Source organism: Ciconia boyciana, chromosome 1 (assembly GCF_034638445.1).
Source record: "Ciconia boyciana chromosome 1, ASM3463844v1, whole genome shotgun sequence".
NCBI classification, from domain to species: domain Eukaryota; kingdom Metazoa; phylum Chordata; class Aves; order Ciconiiformes; family Ciconiidae; genus Ciconia; species Ciconia boyciana.
This window is the reverse complement of record NC_132934.1, coordinates 92,324,828-92,349,019: the sequence shown is the minus strand read 5'-3', so window position 1 is coordinate 92,349,019 and position 24,192 is coordinate 92,324,828. Positions and strand designations below refer to the sequence as shown.

Below are 24,192 nucleotides of genomic sequence, written 5' to 3'. Positions count from 1 at the left end.
CCTGCTGCCTTCTTCAGGCTAAGAAACTCCCTCTGGCCTCTGCTGGTGTCAGGTTGTGCCTCATCTACTGGATAGAGGGGACTGACAGCTGTGGTTGGCAACTACACCAGGAGGATGGGACAAGCTGGGTGAATTGTGCATGCAGGTTGTAGGGCAAAGGAAGGGGTGCAGCAGGCATGAAACAGGACTGGCTTCTCTAGCATGTTGCAGTGCCAGGCATGCATGGTATATGCCACTTGTGTTGTATAATACAGTTCTGTCAGGTAGTGAGGGGGGCTGTATAACAGCCTGGAGAGATTAGGCTGCCCCTCTCCAGAAAGCTTCTCTTTCTCCTTGCCACCAGAATCAGTTGGGGAAGGAGCTAATCCCTCAGATTTACACAGTAAGAAAATTCACCATTATGTTTGGAGCGGCTTCTGAACCTCCAGAAAAACATGCTCCAGAAACACAGCTCTGTATCGTTTGGAGCTGAGCTAAAATAGGGCTTTTCACTGCAATGCAATTTCCATGCATGGGGCAGCAGGTTTGGATTCCTGCCTGCACAGTCCTGGACTCTTAATAAAATTCCATCTGTGTTTCCTGCCCTCCGGGGTGAATTCCTTTGGCTAACAGTGGGGTTTTGGAAAAGAAATAATAATTGCTGTACCAGGACACTATTATGAAGGCTGGGCATGGTGTGGCTCTGGCAATGTAAGAGAAGTCTTTTTTAATGCACACACCCACCAAAGCACAGCTCTGATGCTGCTGGAGTGAGGTGATGATAATCAGAGCTAGGGGAATCTTAACTATGAATTTCCATTCTCCAGTATTGATGATTTTATGGACCAAATAGAGCACTTTTTAGCTTCTAAGAGTGTTGCAGTCCCTACCTGCAATTCATATAGGTTTGATACTGGATTGCATCAAAATCACTATGGGTCCATCTCCCACTTCTAGCAGGATTCTACTTAAAGGGAACTGTACCAAGACTTTGGCCATGGTGCGACCAAACTGCAGACCCGTTGTCTGTCCAAGGCCTGTGCTCTGCATTTTGGACTGGGGAGCTCTTCCACTTTAATTGGATGCAGTGAGTTTTGTGTTGAGGATCTCACTGCAAGGGAACAACCCTCTCCATATGCCATGCCTGCCTGACAGACTGAGGGATATGGGCTTTCCTCTTTCCTCTCAACGTGTATCTTGTGGCTAATCTAAATGAAGCCAAGGCAAGGAGAGATGCTTTTTGGAGCCTTAAGGCAGGTGGATGTTTACAGTTTTCCTGCCCATTTAATTCCTAGTAGATCTTTGCTGTTCTAACTCCCCCATGTACAGCTCTAAATAAGTGAAAGTGTCCTGTCAGCTCACTCCACCACCTCACACTTCTCCAATACAAATACTCCTCCTACGTCCTTTAACCATCTCTGTGGTTTGTGGAGTCTGCTGCTGTGATCCTGATCAATGCATGGCCTGGTCACCATATGCCTGTGAGTGAAGCATGGCCATGGTTAGAAATTCTTAATGCCCTTTCCTGAAGGGCTGAAGGCTAGGGCAGATCTGATCTGTTGGGTGCTCTTCATGCCTGGAAACTTCACCCCATAGCTGACACTGCAGTGCCAAGTAAGGGCATAGGAAGATCTTCTTCAGCTTTTCTTTCCTCTCATCCATTTCCTGGGTCCAATATACCCCATGTACCTTTCCGCATGCAGACTGGTTCTGCTCAACTCAGCTGTTTTGCTGGAGAGAAGGAAGGGTCCAATCAGCTGAGGGGACAGGAAGGAAGGAGGATGAACCTGTCCCTGCCCACCCACCTTCCCAGTGCTGGAGCGGCCAGATCATCATCTCCACGCTGGCTTGAATGCGGGGCACTGTGGGCAGGTGCGGAGCAGGGCCAGGTGGTCCAAAGAAGGCTCAGGAAATTGTGACTCACACCATAATACTGTCATGTCATCATACAGGGCAGCTGCCACATTCAGCACTGCAGTGTCAGGGAAATGGCAATATATCAGTGAAGAAGCCGTGAAGAGTGTGAAACAGTACTGGGATGAACTCTTCTTCTCCAGTCATGCCGTGAAGAGTGTGAAACAGTACTGGGATAAACTCTTCTTCTCCAGTCATGCCCTGAAGTTAGTGTGTAGGACTCACCTCAGCATTTGTCTCCATCCCAGTCCCATCACACCCCACAGCATGGAGCGGCATAGACATCCCCCATGTGGCACAGGAAGGTGGCCAGCCTGGATGCTGACAGCAACTTGTCATAGCACTGCAGGACCTGGAGTAAATGATGGAGCCGGCCTGAGAAGCAGGGTAAATTGGCCCATGCAGAGCTCCTGGTTGCCACTGATTCTTGTTCAAAGCTTGCTTTGCTGAGCCTGTGCTCCAGTGGAAGGGGCTGCTGCATATACCCAACAGCACATATTGAAGGGTCCCTGGAGAAGCAGGAAGGGGCTTCCTGGGTCATCCTGTCTCATATTTGGTTTGGTTTGTAAAGTATCACATTCCCCCATGGCAGACTATAACTACACTGAGAATAATAGCTGATAGTCTGACTGCTTTCTGTGATGACATTTTTCTTTTTGACAGACAAGTAGATGAGATTTCATTTTATTGAAGAGTTACGGTCTTCAGCACTAAGCTGTGCTGGGATTTAACTGTTGTGTTTGCATTTTTGATGATTCTGAAGCTCAATAATAATTAACATTGACCTGGGGGTTGTACAGACCATTCTTTGTGCATGTTAAAAATCTTTCTACCCTTGCTCCCACCCAGATATTCCAGTTTGTGTACACCACACAATTCACAGAAAATGTGGTTTTTCTAAGAATGATGAAAACAGGGAAATTCTTAATGCCATTTCTTATTATGTTTCCCATTGTAAAGTCAGGTGTGTTCAGTGCTGTGAGCCCAGCTGTGCAGGCATGGGGAAAAAAATGGAAATCAGGGAATAAATGCAGAGCACCTGTGCATATGTCTTAGACTAGCACAATGGCAACAAGTGCTAATGTCATGTGCGTTCAGTGTCGTGAGGATGAGCAACCGAGCAGTCATTAAAGGCACTGAATGAATTAGAGCATTCCTGGATTGGCATTTTCTGAAGCCTTCTCTGCAAGAGTAAGTGGCATTGTGGCTTTTGAAAATCATGGGTTTAAAGCCACTTATTTCAGCCTGTGGCATATGGACAGTCTTAGGTCAAAATAAACTAGGCTCTCCTTTTCTGTTATTAATAATTCAGGATTAACTGAAATCCAAGGTAAATTGACATAAGTGATCCTTATACTGAAAAATGGGTACTCCTCCAAGGAGATTCATGACTATGTCTAAATCATTTAGAAAAGGAGTTTGGTCATAGTGTTGCACTGCACTATTTTGTGTCATTAAGTCATAGATGACGGAAAGTGAGGCCAAATGAGACCAGAGCCACAAAGCTACTGAGGAGACTAAAAATGCAAGTGGGCCAACAGTGGGATTTTCAGGAATGCCTATTCAAATGAGGATCCTAAAAAATCTTTATAAAATTGGCTTTTTTCCCTTCAGCATGAAAGTTGGCTAACAAAAGGCGAGGCTACCACTATATGTGGAACATATGAATAAAGAGAAAACCCAGTCTATCTCCCAATGAAAGCAAGTCGCTCACTTCAGTGCTGTTTTTACTGAAGCTTTAAATATACCTAGTAACGGGACTTTCACAGTACTTCTCTCGAAGAGACGCCTCTTCAGTTTAGCATGCTTACCACTGTGACAGCTCTTATAGGCAAACTATCTTCCTTCTTCTTGGTTTTATTTAACTGCGTCTGCCCAGGGAATCAGCCTAATTACAGTCCCAGAAGCAGGTTGAAACTAGGTGGTTCTTCAAACCGAAACTGAATCGAAGCTGTTACTATTGAACCTAAATTAGCAGCTGAACTGAAGATGCTTTTTCCTTGAACCAGTATGGACCTCGAGCTGCTGGGGTAACTACAGGCACTGCTAAACCTTGCAGCAGAACTGAACAGGGAAAAAGCACTGGTTTGTGTGTCTCAGTCCACCCACCCCACGTTGTAACAACCACCAATACGTCTTGTTACTTTGAAATGATCTGGACCCTTTTAAATCAAAGACATAGCTTTGAATTAAAGGAGTCATCTTAATAATTACTTTATACAAAACATACCCTCCTTCACAGTGAAGGAACATGCAGCATACACCAAACAGTGGTTTATATATCACTCCAAATGATTCGTTTCCCTTCTTGAGGCTTATGGCTTTTGAAAATATCATGCTTCTCCACCTCTTTAGCGGTCATTTAGTCAAGTCTCACAGATGAAGCTTTTAAAATTTATGGTCATTGTTCACCCCCTCCTTCCAGCCCCCTTCCTTAGCCCCCCATTCATGTTTGGAACTGCTCTTCCTTTTATTTGTGTAGCTTCAAAAGCCAAGGTCAAAGGGGCCTTCCAGGGCATGTCTGCACTGTGTGATGCAGTGTTACCCAGAAACTCTGAAGGAGTGCTGAATGAGCCAGTGTTGGCAGTGCAGTGGAGAGACAAAAGTGTCATTTGGATGAAAGCATCCCATCTTGACTTGGTGACTTCAAGAAATGGAGATTCACCTCCTCTTCTTCCCTTGAGTTTTGCTTCTGATGTTGAGTAATACCCTGGCTGAAGTTTGTGCCCTTAATTCCCTCTCATTCCCTTTGGCCTTTTCATTGCTGTGGACTTGTCCTTTTTTCCCTCTGTGTAACCACATAATTTACCTTACAGGTTGAAGTAATGACATAGCCAAAATGGCAGGGCAAGGGATGCCGGGATATGATTTTCAGAACCATATAATTGGCTAAAGAATTTAAAGTCCAACTTTTAAATATACTTAAAGGGTCCTGATTTGAAAGAAAGGGGTGTTAGGAACTGACAGGCCCTGAAAATTTGGGTCTCAGCTTATGGCTCTTCTACGTAAGAAGATTAATTCCAAGGCAACTCAGATGTGACTTGCCGTGGACTGGCTACTCACCACTAACTCTACATGCATGGGGAACCTATTAAGGGGTTTTTGTCTATGTGGCAAAAGAGGTTTGCAATAAGCTGGAACGTAGAGTGCCCATGGAGCCGGGCACGAAGAGAGGTGGCTCTGCCTTAAGGTGGTGAGCAACTGTCCCAGGTGTGCACAGGAAGGTGGATTGACCCAAGCTGGCTGCACCAACGCAGCCCTTCTGCTGCCAGCCCGCTCCCCCGACGGGTGGGTGTCTGGGAAAGATGGGGGCTGGGAAGGGTTTCCTCGGCAGGGCTCCCTACAGCAGGGAGGTTCCCTAAAAAGGCCTTGTCAGTGGGAAGACAAGCTTCTAAAACACTTCTAAAGCGTGATGCGTCTGACCTAGTTTAGGCTCCTGCTTTTGGATGATCTGAATCACACCCTCGAAGTTCCCATTTCTCTTCATTGCCACCAAAGGGAGTCCAGGGTGACACTCTCAGATGGGGACATGCATGCTTGACTGAAGGAGTCCCATCTCCCAAGGGCACCAGGAGCAGTCGTGTGGGTTAGCAAGTGCCCACAAGCTCATGACACACTAACTTCATTGTGGAGATGAGCCCCCAGCAACTCCTGGGGCCATGGCAGAGGCTCCTAAGTCCCATAGGCATATTCCAAAATGCCATTGCACTGCTCCTCAGTGCCTTGGCATGGTGTTGTCAGCCGTGGTGTGTGTCACAGGCACCCCTTCCTTGAACTTGATGCCCGTTGCCTTCTGCTGCTCCACTTCTTACCTGTCGTCTTTTATGGTTGCATAGTTTGCCTTCTTTTTCTCTGCATGCATTTTCTGAAGCTCAATCTGATTTTTGTTATTTAATCCTTTGGTCTACTTCTGTGTCAGCTGGTGTTTGCAACTCTTCCCAGTTTAGTATCTTCTCTGAATGTCATTATCATATCATTATTTCCCTTTTCTAGACTGTAAAACCAGGACTAACACTGATACCTGCTTGACCCTAAAAGGCACTTCCCTTAAATTACATACAGATGTAGATAGCTAGATAGATTCTCTTTGAAATGCTGTTTACTTTCCTTAAAAAAATATGGGGTACTGGGAACTGCAGTGATGTCATAGCAACTGAATATGATTATGTAGGAGTCTGCGCTGAGGGGTATTCCAGAAACTGTATCTATATATGTATGTGTTTATTTGTATAAGCGTGCACGCATGTGTGAATATTTGTGTTAATAATGTATTTAGATATATTTAAAGAGCAAAGGCCTTAATAATAACCTAAGACAATTTTTTTCTCTTTTGCGGGCAGTTTTACATTAAAAGTAAATCAGAAGTAACTCCATGGTGTGGCAGAGAAGTTGATGTAGTGACATTAGTGCTAAAAAAGAGAACAGCATCTGACTGTGCCTCCCAGACACAGTAAATAAAATAAGCTAAATTTGAATTTTGGTAGATGAAATCCTAAAAATCCAGCAGTCTTTTTATATTTTTATCATTGACATACTTTGGTTTAACTGTTGTCTGGAATATTTTTTCACAATGACAGCTATAGCTATCCTGCAGAAATATATTCTGAGAAAACACGGTGTTATAACTTTCAAGACGTGTGCTTGGGGGTGTGTGTGCGCATTAATGTTTGCTCAGGCTCATGCATCGCCATGATCTTCTATGCATGCAAACCCATACATTTTTGTTCCCACACGTGCACGGGGGGTGGCTGTGTGTGTGAACATGCACATCTTCCTCATAACAGTTTACAGCAATTTGCAGGCAGAGATAAATAGACGTAGAAATTACTTAGGCGCTCAAATTAATTGAGATCTATACAGAAGGGAAAGGGATGATTTCTGCAGGTTTTGAAGCTGTTCTAAAAAAAATAATCTGTTGCGGGAGTATCATTTTCTGTGCGTATGGAAGATCTATAGGATGGACTGAGGGAACAAGGGAGAAAGTTGTCCCGTTCAGTGCTGCAGGACGTCACCACGCAGGGTTTATGCCTGCACATACGAAGAAGGCAGCACGTACATGTATGTTTGCGAGTGTGCTGCTGAGGGGGAGGGGGATTTTTAACAGCCATTTTAACATATTTTCCGATTCCCATTTAGCTCGCAGCTCCCACCTACAGTACGTCACCTGTGCATGGCATATACCGCCTGCCATGGCAATAACCCCGCTCCCTCTTCTCCCCTCCGTGCCCACCCCACCCCACGCTTTCTTCACGCACAAATCCCACCCGTGGCCGGGTGCTGGGGGCTTCGGCTGCGCCGGTGGGAGCGGGGCTGGGGGCTCCCCACCCGCCCGGGCGCCCTCCTCGGCCGGTGCCTCCCAGACACACCCCACCCCACCCCACCCCTCGCACCCCCTCCACGGTCTGCAGTGTCCCCTCTCCCCTGTCGCCGCTGTACAGTGGGAAAGTCGTTGGGTAATTGGGTCCAGATTGGAGATTTTAATTATTCATGAGGCTGGCAAGGGACTTGGGGGTGGGTGGGGGGGGCTGCTGGGGTGGGGGTGGGGTGGGGAGGTGACGAGTCAGGGAGAGCTGGTGAACAATTCTGGGAAGGGTAGGGAGGGAGGCAGGGAGAGGCAGCGTGTGCATGTGTGATGAGCAATAGCTGTGGACCTTACAGTTGCTGCTAACTGCCCTGGTGTGTGTGTGCGTGTGCGTGTGCGTGCGTGTGCGTGTGTGTGTGTGAGAGAGAGAGGGGGGAGAGAGAGAGGGAGGGAGGGAGGGAGGGAGTGGAGAGGGTGGGGGGGAGAGATAAGAGAGAGAAGAGGAAAAGGAGAGAGGAGAAGGAAGGAAGAAGAAGGAAGGAAGGGGACAATACGATCATGCTGTGCTGTATGAGAAGAACAAAACAGGTAGAGCTGAAGATTTTTATATTTATTTCCGTTAAGAAATCTCCCAGGCTGCTGGGTGGCTGTGGGGTGCGTGTCTGCCTGAGTGTGTGAGGGGCTGGGGTAGGGGCTGGGGTGGGGGGGAGGAAATTTCAGCTGCTTTCAGCAGACGTCTCTTTTGCAATTCTTCAGCATCTTGCGACTGAAGGCTCTTTTCACACCCTTCAACACGACTGTTTTGCCTTTCTGGGGCTGGTGATGTGGGAAAGGGGGGTGGCCTACGTCCACATTTGGGGAGCTACCAGAATCTCCCCTCTATTCTTCTTATTATTTTTTAATAGTGGGCAGATGTATTGCCTAGGATTTTCTGTCTGTGGTTCTGAGGGTGTGGATGGGGGGTGCGGCTGGCAGGAAATGTGATGAGATCTGGCTCTACCTTGGAGATAAAGGAAGCAATTCTTCATCTTATGCCAAAAAAGAAAGGATGCCCAGTGAGCCTTGATCCCTGGTCAGAACGCTCTCTATTGCTCCTGGCTCCGATGAATGGGAGATGCTTTATGTGCATATGCTGTGAGGTGGCTCGGAGGACAGGTGCATTCATTTTTTTGTGTCACAAGGATCTGAGCAAGAATTAACCTGAAGCTTTTTTTTCAACCTATGCTATAGTGAAAAATGCAATTAATTAATAACAAAAGCATTAGCCAGGGGAGGGGGAGAGTCACCCTCTTCGCAATACCCTTCATAGTACAACCAGTTAGACAACTGTGCACCAGCTGGTAAAGAGACAGAGGACCACGCCTCTGTTAGCTCCGAACTCGGGTGGGATAAGAGAAGCTCACAGTGTGAACCTGTTGGAAACCAGTTCATTCTCCTTACTGGTACCACCTGGCTTTTCCTGTCACGGAATTGGGATGATGAGAAGGCTGATGGCTAGTTTTCAGTGCCAAATTTTTAATGTACAAAATGATAATGAAATTGAAAAAAAAGCTACTTTGGTCATTCCCCCCTCACTCTTCCCCCTTTTATGTTGTGTGAAAGCCCAAACCCGCTCCTGATTAAGAGAGCCTATTTTGGCGGAACCTCTTGGACTTCCTCGGGAGGATGCTGGATTTCTGCAGTTGGAACTTCGAGGCAGGAACTGTCCCCAGATATCTTTGTAAGGCATTTTGGAAACTTCCCCAAATTACGGATTTGTAGGTAGCGACAAAGAGCTTTGGTCCTTGTTCTGAGCACAAAACTCAACTGAGTCTTAGGTACAGCACCATACTGGTTACTTTATATATGCGTACATTTATATAGCTCTTACAATATAGCACTGCAGTATTCTGGAGCAATAGCCTAACACACTGATGTGAGTAACTCCAGTTACTGTAGAACAGCAGTGTTGAAAGAAAATCCAGGTTAAGGTGTGTTTCTGAATGTGTGTGCTATCAAACGAAGGAGCAATTTTGTAGAATAATGGGGAGGGGCAGGTGAATGGGATAGAAAGACCCTGCGTCATCCTGTGTTTTTCCCCATGCAGGTTTTTCAAATGCTTTGCAATTAATGATACGTTCACTAAAATCTGGAGGGAGGTGGTGATGGCTGGGGAGGGGAACACGTTGCAGCCAGCCAGCAGAGCTCGTTCAGCTGGCAAATATGGGATAAAAAGAGCAGAGGAGGAGAAGGAAGGCAGACGGGGAGGCAGAGTGACAGAGCGGTGGGCAGAGGTGCACAGCAAATTTTAAAATAAAGTAGGTAGCTCTGGGATTCTTTGGAGTCAGAAGAGAGCTATTGGGGGAGGGGGATAATTTTGCCCATACCATCACAGGTTGGGCATTAAAGCTCCTGAATAATATTCTGATGTATCTGTTCTTTACGTCTCTATGGGCTTACTCCTGTCATTTTGTATTCTGACATATTTAGAAATGCATGGCATGCAGGTATCTTGATCGCACATAGTCCTCTCTTCCCACTCTGTACATTAATCCACTGCATGGTACACACCCCTTTGCACGTGCATGTGCGGCACACATCTCCACTCTCCGATCGCTTGCATCTGTACTACACATGTATGCACAAGCACACATGCACTCGTTCACACATGCTTTCTGATCCTTATGCAGCCATATAACCTGAATGTGCCTGTCCGTGCATATTTAGTGGATGTTCCTGGGCTCAGAGCCCAACTCCTGCTCCTGTACCTGAATACACACCACAATTGCCAAACTGGCAGTATAGCAGTTCGCTCAGCAAAGCTGGTGATACACCAGAGGAAGCTTTAATTTGGAGAAGAAAAAAGACGTTGGTTTTCAGCTTGTGCTCTTCCTCTGTCCCCACCCAGACCTTTCACAGAGAGAAAAAGATGGAATGGGTTCTTCAGCACAGGCAGGAGTTTCCTTCCCAAAATAAAGACAGCTCTCCTCAAATTATTTTTCAGGGGAAGCCCCTGGTGTCCCGCCTTTCTGGCAGCTAAAGAGCAAAATGTTGAAATTACAGGCTTGGGCGTGGAAGAAATCTCTTCTCATTTGTGTCTAGGTGTGCCTGTATGTGTCTGTCCTCCCACCCCTCAAAGACAAATATGTTCACACACTCATACCTTGCAGATTATTCTTTCTTGTGGGTGCGATGCCAATGTGAAGAGTGAAGTATCTGACTGACTGTGCCCGCCCATGAGCGATGTGGATAGCTTGGCGTTGTAATTTCTGCCTACAGTTGATTGCAGCTCTGAATCTGTGCCCACAAAATATTCAGCTAAAAGGTGGCATAACCAAAGGTTGGGTCAAGCAATTTCTGAAAAATTGAACTTAACCTTTACTGCCGGCAAGAGATGCAGTCAGTAATACGCAGAGCTGAATAGTTAGATAGGTGGCTAGAGATGCAAGTGTTGCATGCACCGCATACTAGAACAGATGGACGTTATGGGGGTATGTGCTCAGTATTGGATTGCATGAGTGATTAAACAATAACCCGCAAGCAGGTTTCCCACTTGTGGGTGAGATGAGTCTCATTCATCACCAGCCATATCTGACGGCTTCCCTCCCATTCTGTCCTCTCCTCCTCACCCCAGTGCTGGAGAGCCAGCGGCTGCAAAGGTTTAAACCTGCCACACCCATCAAATCAAAGGAGGGAGGGGGGAAGAGGCAGCCTGCATTTCTTTCCCCTTCCACATGAGCAGCATGAATAAACAGGGCTGTACCTCTAAAGATGCGGTTTAATGCAATTGGAGAAGGAAGGTAGCGTTAAGGAACTGTTCTAGCAATTACAGCCAGCCAGTGAGGTGTCTTGTCATTCCAGGAACTGCAGATGTGTGCAGGAAGGAGGAAATGGAGAAAAAGAGAGGAAGATGCACACAGAGTTAAGGTTTTCTTGCCTCAGGATATTAAAATCTCACGGACCTCATTTAGAATAACTTAATTATGCCGCACAATCCAGATTCAAAACTTGCAAGACACGGTCTTACCTTTAAACACCAACGTGGAGAGAGGAAAAGGGGTATTTTAAAGGCAAGGTGTCTGTCCATGCCCCTCCTCCCTCCACTCGCCAGCGTGGTGTAAATCACCACAGACCATTGACTTCAGGGCAGAGGCACTTCTTCTGCACCTGGGGAGAGTCTAGCCACTGCCTCTGCCTTTCTGAGAGACACTGGGCGGTTTCTGTGCTTCTTCCAGTAAACAATTGCTGCATGGAAGTTTAATTACTCCAGGTCCTTACTATTTCTCTTCCTGGGGCGATACCCCTGGGATTTCTCCCGAGAAGGGTGTCTCCAGAGAAACGCCCCTCCCATCACCCTGTCCTCCTCCGCTGCCTTTGCTGACTATTAGAGACATTGATTTCTCCTAGATCGCGTAATGTAACTGTTCTTAATGGCACAGACAAGCCCCCTCCTAGGGAACTAATTGCAGGCAGAGTTTCCAGGGGGAGGACAGCGGTAATGCTTACTGGGAAAGAAACCAGTCCGTTGATCCAAATTGCCTATTGCCACTTGCTCCTGAATGAGAGTCCCAGCACAAACCAGTCAGGCAGTACCCGCCAGTACATAGAGGCATCCCTGCTGAGAGGGCTGTGTTGAATCTTGTACCTGCCTGTGCCAGGCTGGGTACACGTATGCAGCCTGAGGAACCAACATGTATTGTCTGAGGGCTTGTCCTGGCCCAATGCTGAGGGCGTCTGAATGATCTCAGAGCTGCTCCTCCCTCAGGAAAAGAAAATGAGCTGTAGCTCCAGACTCTTCCCATGCCATGCTGAGAGGGTGGGCATTGCTTGGGGATGAGGGATGAGAGGGACCCCTCCTCCAGTCGTGTGGCTTTGACTGACTAGAAGGAGAAAGCACAAAGAGGTTTCACCTCAAGTCCACTCTCATTTCAGGCCAGCTGTCATGGATCCTCTGATGCTGTTCCAGGATCTAGTAGCCACTCTGCACAGACATTATATTTCCCTCTCCCCATTTCCCAGAGAGCAGGAATTCCCCACTGCTGGCAGCTGTCAAGTTGCAAGGCCTTGTGCTAGTGGGAAGGTGAACTGGGCCTTTTGCCCATTGCAAGATGAAAGCAGGCTGGTAGGCTTGCATGGTGTAAATCAAGGATGTGTATATCTGCTTGGGTTCACTGGCCTCATGCTGTGAGGCACGTGCTCCCCTCAATGACTCTCGTCTGCTCCACATCCAGAGGACATGGGCCATAAGTGTGCTCTGCCTAGTCTGTACTGAGCAGGCATGTATATGCTGAGAGATCGGTGTATCAACAGGTAAAACAGCAGGCATAGCCTGATGATTGCCTCTGCTTTTGGCTGAGATAGTATGAAGCACCAAGTACATATAACCTGAGACCTCTGCATGCTCCCAGCAGGCTGGTGGTGCACTACTGACTACCATTTGCTCAGTCCATGCATTGCTGGCCCATGCATCCTTCCCTCTGTACAACTCTCCTGTTGTCCCCTCCTCCTGCACATAAATGACTTGCATCTCTTCTGTTCCTTTGGGCTTCCTCCCTACACAGGGAGGGCTTTATCTGGATTTGAGAATGAATGATAGCTCTGATGACAGTTCCTGGCTAAAGACACCTGAGGATGGGAAGCGTTTTGATGGCAGCTCTCTGTGTTGATGTCCTTTGGAAGTCACTGTGCGATTCCCCTGTTTGCTGTGAGTCTGACAAGTCTCAGGGATAGACTTGGCCGCGGTCCATACCTGGCTGCATCTGAGGTTTGAAGGCCCAGTGTCCAGCTGTAAGGCAATAACCATAGCCCAGTAGCTCTCCACAGGGGAATGCTGGGCTGGGAAGAGGAGGTCGGTCATCTAGAAAGGCCCAGTGGAAGGTGCACATGCCTTGCTGGTGGAAATACCAGAATATCTTGCTGTGGGAATACCAGAGCAGGTATCTGGGTGAAACACCTTTCAACATCTAAAGTCCAAAGTCAAAGTCTGGAATCCATCCACATTCATTTAATCTATAATTCGAAGATCCTCCTGAGCACGCCAGGAGGTGACATGTAACCTCAGAGCTCTGACGGCCTCATGTGGAGAAGGTGTTTATATTTCCTTAGGGCTCTCTGTATCACCTGCTGAGTGTGTGTGTAAAACTCCATGGCTTTTCACGGTTGCAAGCACCACAGGCCAGTAGTTAGTATATAGGAATTGGTTTCGGGAGAGCTGGTATCTCTTCCTAGCAGTGCTATTAACCTGCTTTCTGACTTGATCTAAGCACCGTCTCTCTGCCTGTCACGGCCGTCTCTGCAAGATGCTTCTTTAATTTGGAAACTAAATAATTAGTGTGTGAAAAAAAAAGGATTTAGATGCCCTCAGGTGAAAGGTGCTTTAGACAGGCAAAGCATTGCTTTATCCATCCTCAGTCACTCCTGCAGTGCTGGGATGTTTATTAGCCACTTGAGTTCCTTTAACACAAACCATTGATTTTCTCCCCAGACCCAGGCTTTATTACTATGAGCCAGAGCCTGAGAGTAGGGCTACAACTTAGTTTTCTCCCTGCTATTCACCAGTGTGCTAGCTCCTCCCCTACCACCATAACGATCCAGCCTGTAGCAAGTATGGGGTGGAGGAATAGTGTAATGAAAATAGTGATTTGTTTTTAATATAACAAAAGGAATTTGTGCTTTTGGAGTTACACTGATCCTGCTGTCTCCGCCTGTTGTTCATTTTGTCTCCTCTCCCCATCTGTTCTGCTCCTCGCCTTCCTCCTGCTCCCTTGACCATGCAGTCCTCCTGCTGCTTCTCTCCTCCATCTGGGTACCAGCCCTCCATTAGGCTGTGCGTCCTGGGGACTCCTGCTGACAGCATCAGCCATTACCACCAGGGTCTTATTCCCTTCACCCTTCCTGGCACTGGTATCAGAAGGGAAGCTGGTAGGAGGGAAAACTACATGGGTTCTTCCTTTGTGCTTCCAGTTGCTTTTGCAGCTTCCCCAGTTCTCCTCCACTTGGGCAGCTGTTGCAGCTACTGCAAATGAGCACCTATAGACAGAGACAGCAAAGTGGTGTATCATCACCTATCACGTTGCTGTTAGCATAGGTAAAAGGTTGCCAACCCCCAGCAGGCAGCTGGGGAGGGGTATGGCTGCCATAGGAGCAATGCATGCAGTACAAGCTAGTATCACCATTTCTGCTTTCCTGAGGGTTCACACTTCTTCTGGGCTTGTCCCTTGGCTAGTAATGCCACTGTTGGGTGGCAGGCTGTCCTCCAGCTGTCTTGTTGGCCCAAGAAAGGATGTCCTGAGCTTGCCTTCCTCCCACCAGGGTTGTCTGGCTTTGATGCCTTGAAAGGGAACCAGGATGTACTTATATTCTTTTAAATTATAACCAATAAATGTCAGTCCCATTCATTACTCATCTTACTTCTGAAGTTTCTTGAATTAATTCCAGCCATAATCACAGTATATCTCTATTTATAGAAAGCTGGGACATCTCAGAATATTTAAACATTCTCTCTGTAGGAGACACCTTTCTGTAAGGACTGGTAATTAGTAAAGCTAATAGGCTCTAAAAGAATTCGACTCACTTGGTTTGAATGCCCCTAAAATTTAGGGGTGCAGGGGAGTGTGTTTGGATTGGAACCTAGCTCTGAAGCTAATTTTATTCCACTCCTCATAATTGTCTAGGAGTGAAACTGTGGTCTCAGGAACTTAATTTTTTTAATGAAATGGGATGATTTCTAATAATTGGTCATGTCCAGAATAATTTACAGTTTTGATTACTCTTATAATTGTTAAGACTATTATCAATTGGCATCCAGTTCATCAGACTATTGAATGGAGTCTAATCCATTTATTTTCTTAATAGTATCCAATGACCTTATAAGTCTGCAACGTTAAGTACTCGAGGGCGGGCAGGTTGGGGCAGCATGGTACCATGCTTTGCTCTTTTGCACAAGATGTCAGTCATTTATATTACTTCAAATTGAAACCAGCAGGATGTAAACCACAACGGTTTTGAACTGACCATTGTTCTCCTTGTATCATTCCTTCTTCTGTCTGCCCACAGCTTTTAAGTTTATAAATAATTTAACAAAAATAATCTAGGTTTGGAGGGGTAGACATAAGAAACAAGTATCACTTGCTGATTTGCTGACAGTAAAATTTGCAGCCATTTAGTTTCATGTAAGAGTGAAGTCCACTGCTGGAAATCACCTGCTGAGAAAATGTGAGGAGGGCATCACCTGCTCCACTGTGCCTGAGGAGCGTGGTGCAGCTGGGAGGCAGTATGGGAACGATGGGGAACTGAGGCAAAAAGGCTTTTAGAAGCTGGACCAAAAGTTTATCCTCAGCAGGGACACTTCACTGTAGATTGGAGAGCTGCACTGAAATGGCACTTCTGTTCCTCAGAACTGAGGGCACCTTTCTTAGGGCCAAGATTTTAATACTTAGCTTGTTATGTTGGATTAGTCAGGCTGGCAGCTTGAAAAGACCTGGATTACACCGGCTGAATTGGAATCTGTCAGAATGAAGACTTTGCCTGATGGAAGATGTAAAACAGTGATTTTAACCCCTCCTGCTGTTTGCATTTCCAGTGGAAGACCCAGAGGAACTTCAAGCCCTACATAGAGTTTTGAGGACAGACACCCACAACAGAAAACTGATGCTTAATGTTGACCACTAAAATTGCAGTCAAAAGCATGATAAGGACACAACCGGTCCCACCTAAAGCACAAGATCTGGCAAACGGCCTTTCCCTTGTATCCTAAATTCCAGTCAGAATACCAGCTAGAAGGGATTAAATCCTAAGGAAAGGATGAAGGGAGCAAAGAAAAAAGATCTCCCCCCAAAATAACTGAAGAACTGAAGCTAACTGAAATCTCCATGAAGTAAACAGAAGTTGGATAACTTCCAGAGGATAGTTTGCAAAGTTAATATGTGAATCAATACCTGAAGCTCCCTCTTTTATGATAAAACTAGATATGCAGCAAAAAGAACCCTCCATTATGATGCCAGTGTACAAGACTCTGTGGAAGACAAAAGAATTGACAAATTAGTGAAAAATGAGCCCTAATGGCTTATAGGAACTTTTAGCAAATCTTCCTTTAAAGTTCAGTTAATTCTTCCTTATGTTCTTTGTTTTATTCCTTTGAGTTATATGATTCCACAATTCAGGTATAAATGCCATAAGACAATGACTTATCTTGTAGAATTTCATTACTGTTTAATTAGGGTGTGGCTGGCAAGAGGAGTCTGAAATGTATCACAGTATTTTACCATTGTTCTGAACTGAGAAATAAGGGATTGTTGTAAGTTGAGCTACCTTCTTAGAGGTGTCTGTCATCATAGACTGTAGAACTTTAGAGCTTCCCTGCTTCCTAACCGTGGAGGTGCCTGAAGTCCTAAGATAATTACACTTACACCTGTAAAGTCCCCTAAACATTTGAAGGCTGCTTACTGGCATGCCTAGATGATCCTTAGTTTTATAAGCAATAATCAGCTCAATACCTACTTAACAGCTAAGCCACCGTGGGATCTACAAACCAAGTATTCTTCCAGTTGCTTTCCCTGCACAGGCAAAATGGGTAAGTTTGTCAGAGCACACAAGTGAAGTGTCCGCACAGAATGTATCCAAGAGGAAGGGAATGTACTACCTTTTATCCAGAAACACTTTCATTAAGTATTTACCCAGAGATGTGGTGAATATACCAGCTCTGCCTGAGTAGATCTGTACTCCCACCTCCCAGGACAATGTGCTATTAGGCTATAGAATATACTGGGACCAGTGTTTCCTGGAGAAGCTGATCTATTTTGCACAGACAAATAAAATATTAATTGGGCTAGAGCAAGAGAGTGAAAGAATATCATCCTGACTCTCTACCTTAGTGTTTATGATACTCATGGAGGGGAGGGAAGAGCTTTGGTTAAAGCTTTACGGCATACATTGTCAATAAGGCCAAAGCATTTTATGCCCATTTTGCATGTCTCCAGTAACGTGATTAACTGCAAACTGATGGCTAATACAATTAATAGGAGCCACAAAGGAGGAAGATCAGGATCTAGAAAAAGGGCAGAACAAGTCAGGATGTACTGATGTAAGATGGTTGTTTCAAGTCATCCTAGCTTATTTACAAAGCTGACGGAAGCAATCTCTGAACCATGAGCTTTGAGTGCTTTGAAGACTCATGAGGGCTGGATGAGGTGTCAGAAGGCTGAAAAAGAACGAGGAGAAGATAAGAAATTACAGACTACTCAGTTTAACTTCATTCCTGGAAAAAAAAATGGTGGGAATAATCAAATAAAGGAGATTATTAGGAGCCAGCACAGATCTGTCAAGAATAGATCATGTCAAACTAATTTAGCTTTCTTCTATAACAAGCCTTGTGGATACAGAGAAAGTAGTTGTCGTACCTTGTCATTTGTAAGGATTTTGACATTATCTCACAGGCTTTTATCATAAGTGAAGCAAAGAAACATGGTCCAAAGGAAAACATTACAGCAGAGATGCAGAACTGCTGTAGATAATCCTACTCAATGAGCAATTCTCACTGATTTCCTGTCGAAACAGAAGACTCTATCGAGCGGGTTGCCACAAGCTTGAGCTGTGGCCTGTTAGTGCTTCATGTTTTCATTAAATATGTTGTACTTTATATTTTAATTTCAACCTGGATGACTGTCTAGAAGAAGTATTTTTTAAAATGTGCAGATGGCATGAACCAGGTATAGGCTGGTGGAAATTACTGGAATTCAAGACAAGCTTGTCAAAGCAAAGACCTGGTTTGAACGGCATCAGAATGAATGTAAAGTGCTCTCCATGGGAATGATTAATAAATTGCAGCTAGCTGTCCATGGGAGCCAACAGGCCAGCTAGCTATCCTTCAGGAGGGGAGACAGGGTCTCTAGAGGACCACAAGTTCAATGTTAGTCTAGAACATCATTCTGTTGTCAAAAAGGAAAACATCATCTTACGAGGTTGTGCAAATGGGAGTACAGGTGGTAAGACACATCTAATGAGCCTTCAGCTCTGATGAGCACATGTCTCAGCTGAAATGTTATGCCTTAGTCTTGTACTGCACTCTAAGAAAGTGTGGTCCAGTGAGAGAGAGTGCAGACTGGGATAGTGAGAATTGCTGGAGGTCAAGGGAAATATAATTTGTGAGGAAAGACTGAAACAATTAGGGTTGTTTAACCTAAAAGGAATAAGGCTGATAGGGGTCAGGATGCTAGTCTGGTGAGTGCAAGAAAATGGGAATAATCTGTTCTTCTTGTCCAGGGTGAATAAAACAAGGAGTAATGGTCTTTAATGGGCCGTCAGAGTGATTCAGACTAGACTTTAGGAAGAGTCCAAAAGTATTGTGATGCACTGGAATAGATTGTCTTAGAAAACTATGGCATCTCCAATCACTGAAGGGCTGTAGGAGGTACTTCTGGACCAGAGGATGGACTAAATGGTCTCTTGTGCTCTCTCAACACTTTTTTGTATGATTAGTATCAAATATTCACCGAACCAGGAACTGGACCCAATCTGTCCTCTTGCAGAAGAGTGCTTAACCAGTAGGCTACAAAGCTATATTTACTTCTGTGCTCTCTCTGTCTCTGGCTTAATGCTTATTTAATTCTTCCATGAAAAAAGCCTAAGAGCTTAAGCAGGAAAAGCTAGGAGCAGCTTACTCTAAACAGTCTTCTGTAGGAGGAAAGTAAGACTTGAGATCTTTTCAGGTACAGTAGAGAGTTGAATCAACATCCCCCATAATTTAGGGAAGCTGGTCTCTCCACTGAGATACTAGATAAATACCTATCTACTGCTTGCTGTCAGAGAGGAACTACAGTTGTTGTCTCTTTCTGGGCAGGGATTCAGGGCTTGGAATCCAAAACAGAAGACGCCTGCCTGATAACCAGAGCAAGATGCCTAAACCCAGACAGTTTAGATGTCGCTCTGTTTTCAGCATTTGCTATAGGCAGGTTCAAAAGGCATTTATTTGGTGTATTGTGATACTGAGGTGCCTAGTTCTCCCCACATTTTCTAGTGGACTTAAGACTACAGTTTCTGCAAGGCATCTCACCTTCTTCCTAGACTTAGCTCCAACGTCCGTCTTCTGAACATGGACATCTGCTGGAACTCCACACTGAGGTTCCCTTTTCATCATCCTCAGGAGAGAGTTGATACAAGGGATTTATCAGTTGGTGGCTTCTTCTACCTGCCTGACATGAATTTTCTCAAAGCATTTATATGGCAGTCACTCAGAAATTCCCAACTGGAGTGCTGTGCCCTTACTAGCACTCACCTTCAGTGCTTAATCCCCTCTGCTCCCATTATGATGTGTCCCAGCAGTTGCTGGGAATACTGAATAAAACATGCTGAGATATAATATTCACCTTCACTGGATATATTCTCATGCAGCAGAAGAGCTACTGCTGCATGAAAATATAGAAGAACTAAAGCTGGCCTGTGGTATCTTCCATTGTCACGTGCTGAGTCCATACAACCCTCAGAAAGATATCCTTTCTTAGGTTATTCCAAAGCCTTTACACAACAAGAGGGGGAACAAGACACCCTGCCTATAGTCAGGATTACCCAACTTCTGGCGGATGAGATAAATTGTAATAGTCAAAGACAATCTTTTCGACTACATCAAATTTTGCTGAGCTTTCCCTGTTTGGATAAGAATTTTCTTGGTAGGGGTCTTCTTCAAATAGACACTGTGTTTTTTTAATTTGTTATTGGGCTGTATCTGTTGAGATTAGAGGAATAAAGCTTTGAAAGTGTAAAGAGTTTTGCAACCATTTAATAAGCAACAGTTGTGCCTTTATAATATAAGGAAAGAGCATGCCATTATGATTTCAAATTATGAAATTTCCTATTTTGTTCCTTTTTAGTTTATGTTTTTAAAATAGATGAAACACTTTTGTTAAGCATACATTGAGTTTTCAAAGAAGTCAAACACTTAGAATATAGAGAATTAATTAAAAGGGTTGCCTATCCATCTTTGTCTTCTCTCACGTGTAGGCATAATGATGTGGTCCTTAATTATAAGATCAAATACTGGTATATATTTTTTCAACAGGATCCCTGTCTCATTCAGTGCACAGAATGGAATATACTTAGGGACTGAATGAGTCTTGCCGTAAACGAATGTGTTTTCTATAGATCTCCTTTTTCATTTACTGCCAGTGATGAAGGTTATGTGTTGAATTGGGCAGGGGGCTGTTCAAAAACAGAAGAATGGTCTCATGTTTTGGCAATTGAATACTGCCCTGAAGAATTAGGCTCTTTCCTGCCTTTTGCCACGAGTTCCTCTGTAATATGAAAAAGCCATATAAATGAGGTTTTCCATGGGTGGCCACTAATTGGTGTGTTCTCATTTTCTGGGTTCTCATTTTGAGACACCTGGGGTCTGACTTGGAGAAGTGCAGAGCCGGTATTGTATGGAGTTCTGCTCTCAACACACACAGAGCTGGGGAAATGCTAATTAGGCATCGCAAATTAGGGACCCAAAATTAGTGGGTGCTCTGGCCATTTTGACCTAAGCATCTTTGTGTCTGATTTCACTGTCTGTAAAATAGAGATAACAACCCCACCTACCTCCCTGGGAGAACATCCGTTAAGGCTCGTGAAGCACTGAGATATGGCAAAATAGCACCACAGAAAAAGACCATGAGGAAATTAGTATTCTGCATTCAGTGATGGGTTTGAATGATGTGTGGCAATTAGGATAACGGGAAAATACTGAATCACTACCCACTCAGTGAGCTCTGTCTATCCTTTGTAGTAGCTGGGGTGGGGGAGACTTGCAAGAAAAAAAAAAAAGATATGATAAAGATATGATAAGGCATATGCACAAGGGAGTCAAAGCGAGGTTTCAGAATTAGTCTCCATTTTACATTTTCTGCTTCAGCCTTTACCATGTGCCCAGAAAGATGCTTGCAAGACAGGCTTTTTATGTAATGTATGAGTCACACTACTTTGTACTTGTGCCTGTGAACGATGGGTTGCAAAATAATTGGGCAAAAATGGGCCAAATGTGTTATCACTGAAACTAGTACTACACTTTTCACTGGTGTTGGAAGATGTCAGCTTAGATCCTTAACAAATCAAGCCTGGAACACTCTTGTTATTACTCCCTTTGTATGTGAGGAAACGGAGGCACAGAAGAAAATGGAATTATCTGCTGAAGTCATTCTGCCTGTTTTCTCTATATACAACCAATAGTTTTTAAACTAGTATTCACGTGCCTTGCATGAATTAATATAGAAATGTCAGAAAAAGTATGGGTTTGTTCCTCTCTTCTTCCCCTCCCTTCTCCTCACCTGGAAGAAATAGCTTGAGTAATGCAAATTATTTGTTTGCTTTATTTGCCAGTGCTTTATATTTGTGTCTGTGGGAGTGGGGTGTGTATCCCCACAGGGCTCCATGGGAGGATCTCCTGAGGAAGGGCTGAGCTGGAGAGTTGAGGAAGCAAGCAGGTCTGTGGTATCGCAGGTCCTATGTCCCGACCTTGGTGCTGTTTTCACGAAGTGCAGGCTCTCGGTTGCTGCACTGGAGGATCTCCAGGTGGGGAGGTTGTGCTCGCACCAGGAGAGGCAGTCTGTCTGGAACGTAAGCTCTAGACCAGGATGGGCTTAAGAAAGAGGTCAGAGCCTTCAAACTGGGCTTAACAGGGAGCCCGAGAAGAGGCAAGAAGCTTGGTGATACACGGTCATACACTTTTATTAATGAGAGCCTGCCTGGGGTTTCTTCCTAGTCTGAATATGCTATTGTTACTGTGGAGACTATGAATGTCTGTATTGCCTGCCTCAAATCTCTGGTGCATAAGATGGGACACAATTTTCTGGCCAGGCACAGGTGGGAATTTTTCCCACCATTGCTACATATGCTGGCTGCTGATGAACTGATATGTTGCCTCCTAGGCTTCTGTGTCCATGAATTGGACACAGTCGTCATCCCTGGAGGTATTTAAAAGACGTTTGGATGAGGTGCTTAGGGACATGGTGTAGTGGTGGTCTTGGTATTGTTAGGTTTACGGTTGGACTCGATGATCTTAAAAGTCTTTTCCAACCTATACGATTCTGTGATTCTGTTAATTATCTCCAAAAGAAAGTTTACTTCTTCCAGGGGGGCACAAAGCAGCCTAACATGCTCAAGGGAGAGTTTTCCTTAGCAGAGACTGAAATGGAAATACAGAAATCCCAGTACAGAAGTTCAGAAGTCTTGGAAAAAAAGCAATTCATTGGCACTCCGTAAGCATGGAAGAAGAGTTGTGCTTATGTCTGTTGTCCTGAGACGTGCCAGCATGGCATGACACTGTAAACCCACCAAATATAATCACTGGTTATGGCTTGAAGCCTATGCCTTATGAGGATACTCTGTCTCCTATTTTGAGGACCTTCTGCTGAGATTGCCCTCCGTGGGAGCTTAAGAGACCCTCCTCCTGCTCCTCTGGAGTTAAACCTCTGGCTGTCAGGACTGATGCAGAGTTGATGGTCAAGGTGGAGTGATCCAGAGAGATACTTCATGGTGGCAGTGTAGGTGGCCAAAAGAGAAGGTCCTGTTGGCAGGTGTGGAGGAAGGACACTGTCTCTCTGCCAGTTAAGAATGGAAGCGGAGAGGCTGTCAGTGTAGGGAAGAAAGAGACCTTGTGGCAAAGTGAATGTGTGGTTGTTTCTCTGGGCCAAACCTGATGCATGTTTGCCAAGAAGGTAGTGGAAATGTAGGTCTTGTGTTAGCATTTGTGAGGTGGTGGGGATTTTGTAGTCCCTACTGCTCCCAAATCAGATGAGTTTCAGCCTACCCCTGGGGCAACCCCTGCTTCTGGCTCTGTCACAGAAGTGTACACTGCCACAGCACAGAAATTAAGGGGGAGGCAGAAGAGGCACTGGACTAGGTCAGGAGATAATTTTGTTGGAAGCGTCTACAATCATGTGGCTCCACTGGCTTCTTCTCCCCGTAGAAGGAGAGGCACTGGACTAGGTCAGGAGATAATTTTGTTGGAAGCGTCTACAATCATGTGGCTCCACTGGCTTCTTCTCCCCGTAGAAGGAGAAGCACTGACCACAGCAGATAATACTGCAACTTGTAAGCACCCACTCCAGAACTGAAGGGGCCTTACCAAGCTAAGGTCAGCCTTCCCATCTTGCAAAGTGCAGTAAGTGGCCCCACTGGCAGGGCTTGCTTTCTTCTCTTTCTCTTCTGTGGTTCTGACCTGTGCCTGCAGAGAGCAAAATGTGCCCATCATTGCTCTGCCTCCTTATATCCAGCCCCATTCAGTTCCATCTTTCACATATGATTCATTGTATCTCAGCTTCACACAGTATGGTATCATTGATGCTGATGTCCCCAACCTGTAATTTTTCAACTTCTCTCTTGGGTACTTGTCTCTAAGCTTTTCCTGCCGTCAGGTGCAGCAGAGTACGCTGAGTACCTCTGAGGGTACCATACAGAGCAATTCTGCTGTTTGGAAATTTGTTTGTGAAAACTCTGAGTGGCACAGAAATGCCTGGAGAAGCTAATCAGAATTGGAGATGGGCACAGTTTTTAAAAAACACAAGTTTCAAGTACTGAGGTGTAAACAGGAGGTCAGTGTGCTGCCAGCGGCAGTGAAATAGCACTCAGTTATACAGAGCACAGGAAAATGCTGAACAGGATTTCTGTCATTCCTTTGCTCCACTTTTATCAACGCCCTGTGCTTCTGCCCTGCAGCACCCCTGCTATTCCAGCTCTGATGCTGCAGGGTAGCCATTGAGTTGCTGAAAACTAGGCAAGGATATAACTGATCCTTTGAACAAAGTAATTCTCTGTTCAGTAGCTTTTTGTACATATTAAATGATTAAATCTTTAGGGGGCTTTTCCCTGATGCAGTAATTGTGCACTCATTAAATTGCCAGATAAGACTTAGCTTCTATTAATTTATTTTTTGCTAAGAAAAATGTTTCATTTTCCACTGATAATCCTGCCTCACCTAATTCAAGGATGGCCAACTTGTGGCCTTTAAGCCACAGGCAGATACTGAGCGATGAAGTATGACTCCCACAACA

At 45.2% G+C, this 24,192-nt stretch overlaps 1 protein-coding gene across 2 annotated transcripts in view; it reads left to right on the top strand.

The window, feature by feature from the left end:
• GAP43 (growth associated protein 43) overlaps window positions 1-24,192 on the top strand; it is a 70,882-nt gene that overhangs the window by 6,090 nt on the left and 40,600 nt on the right. Inside the window, exon 1 of one of the 2 annotated variants that reach the window (XM_072882014.1) lies at window positions 7,691-7,783. The exons of the other annotated variant lie outside the window; for it this stretch is intronic. Within the exon in view, the coding sequence (XP_072738115.1) occupies window positions 7,754-7,783 (30 nt within the window). The 5' untranslated portion in view covers window positions 7,691-7,753. Of the gene's footprint in view, window positions 1-7,690; window positions 7,784-24,192 lie in introns of those variants that run through there. 2 annotated transcript variants of the gene reach the window in all.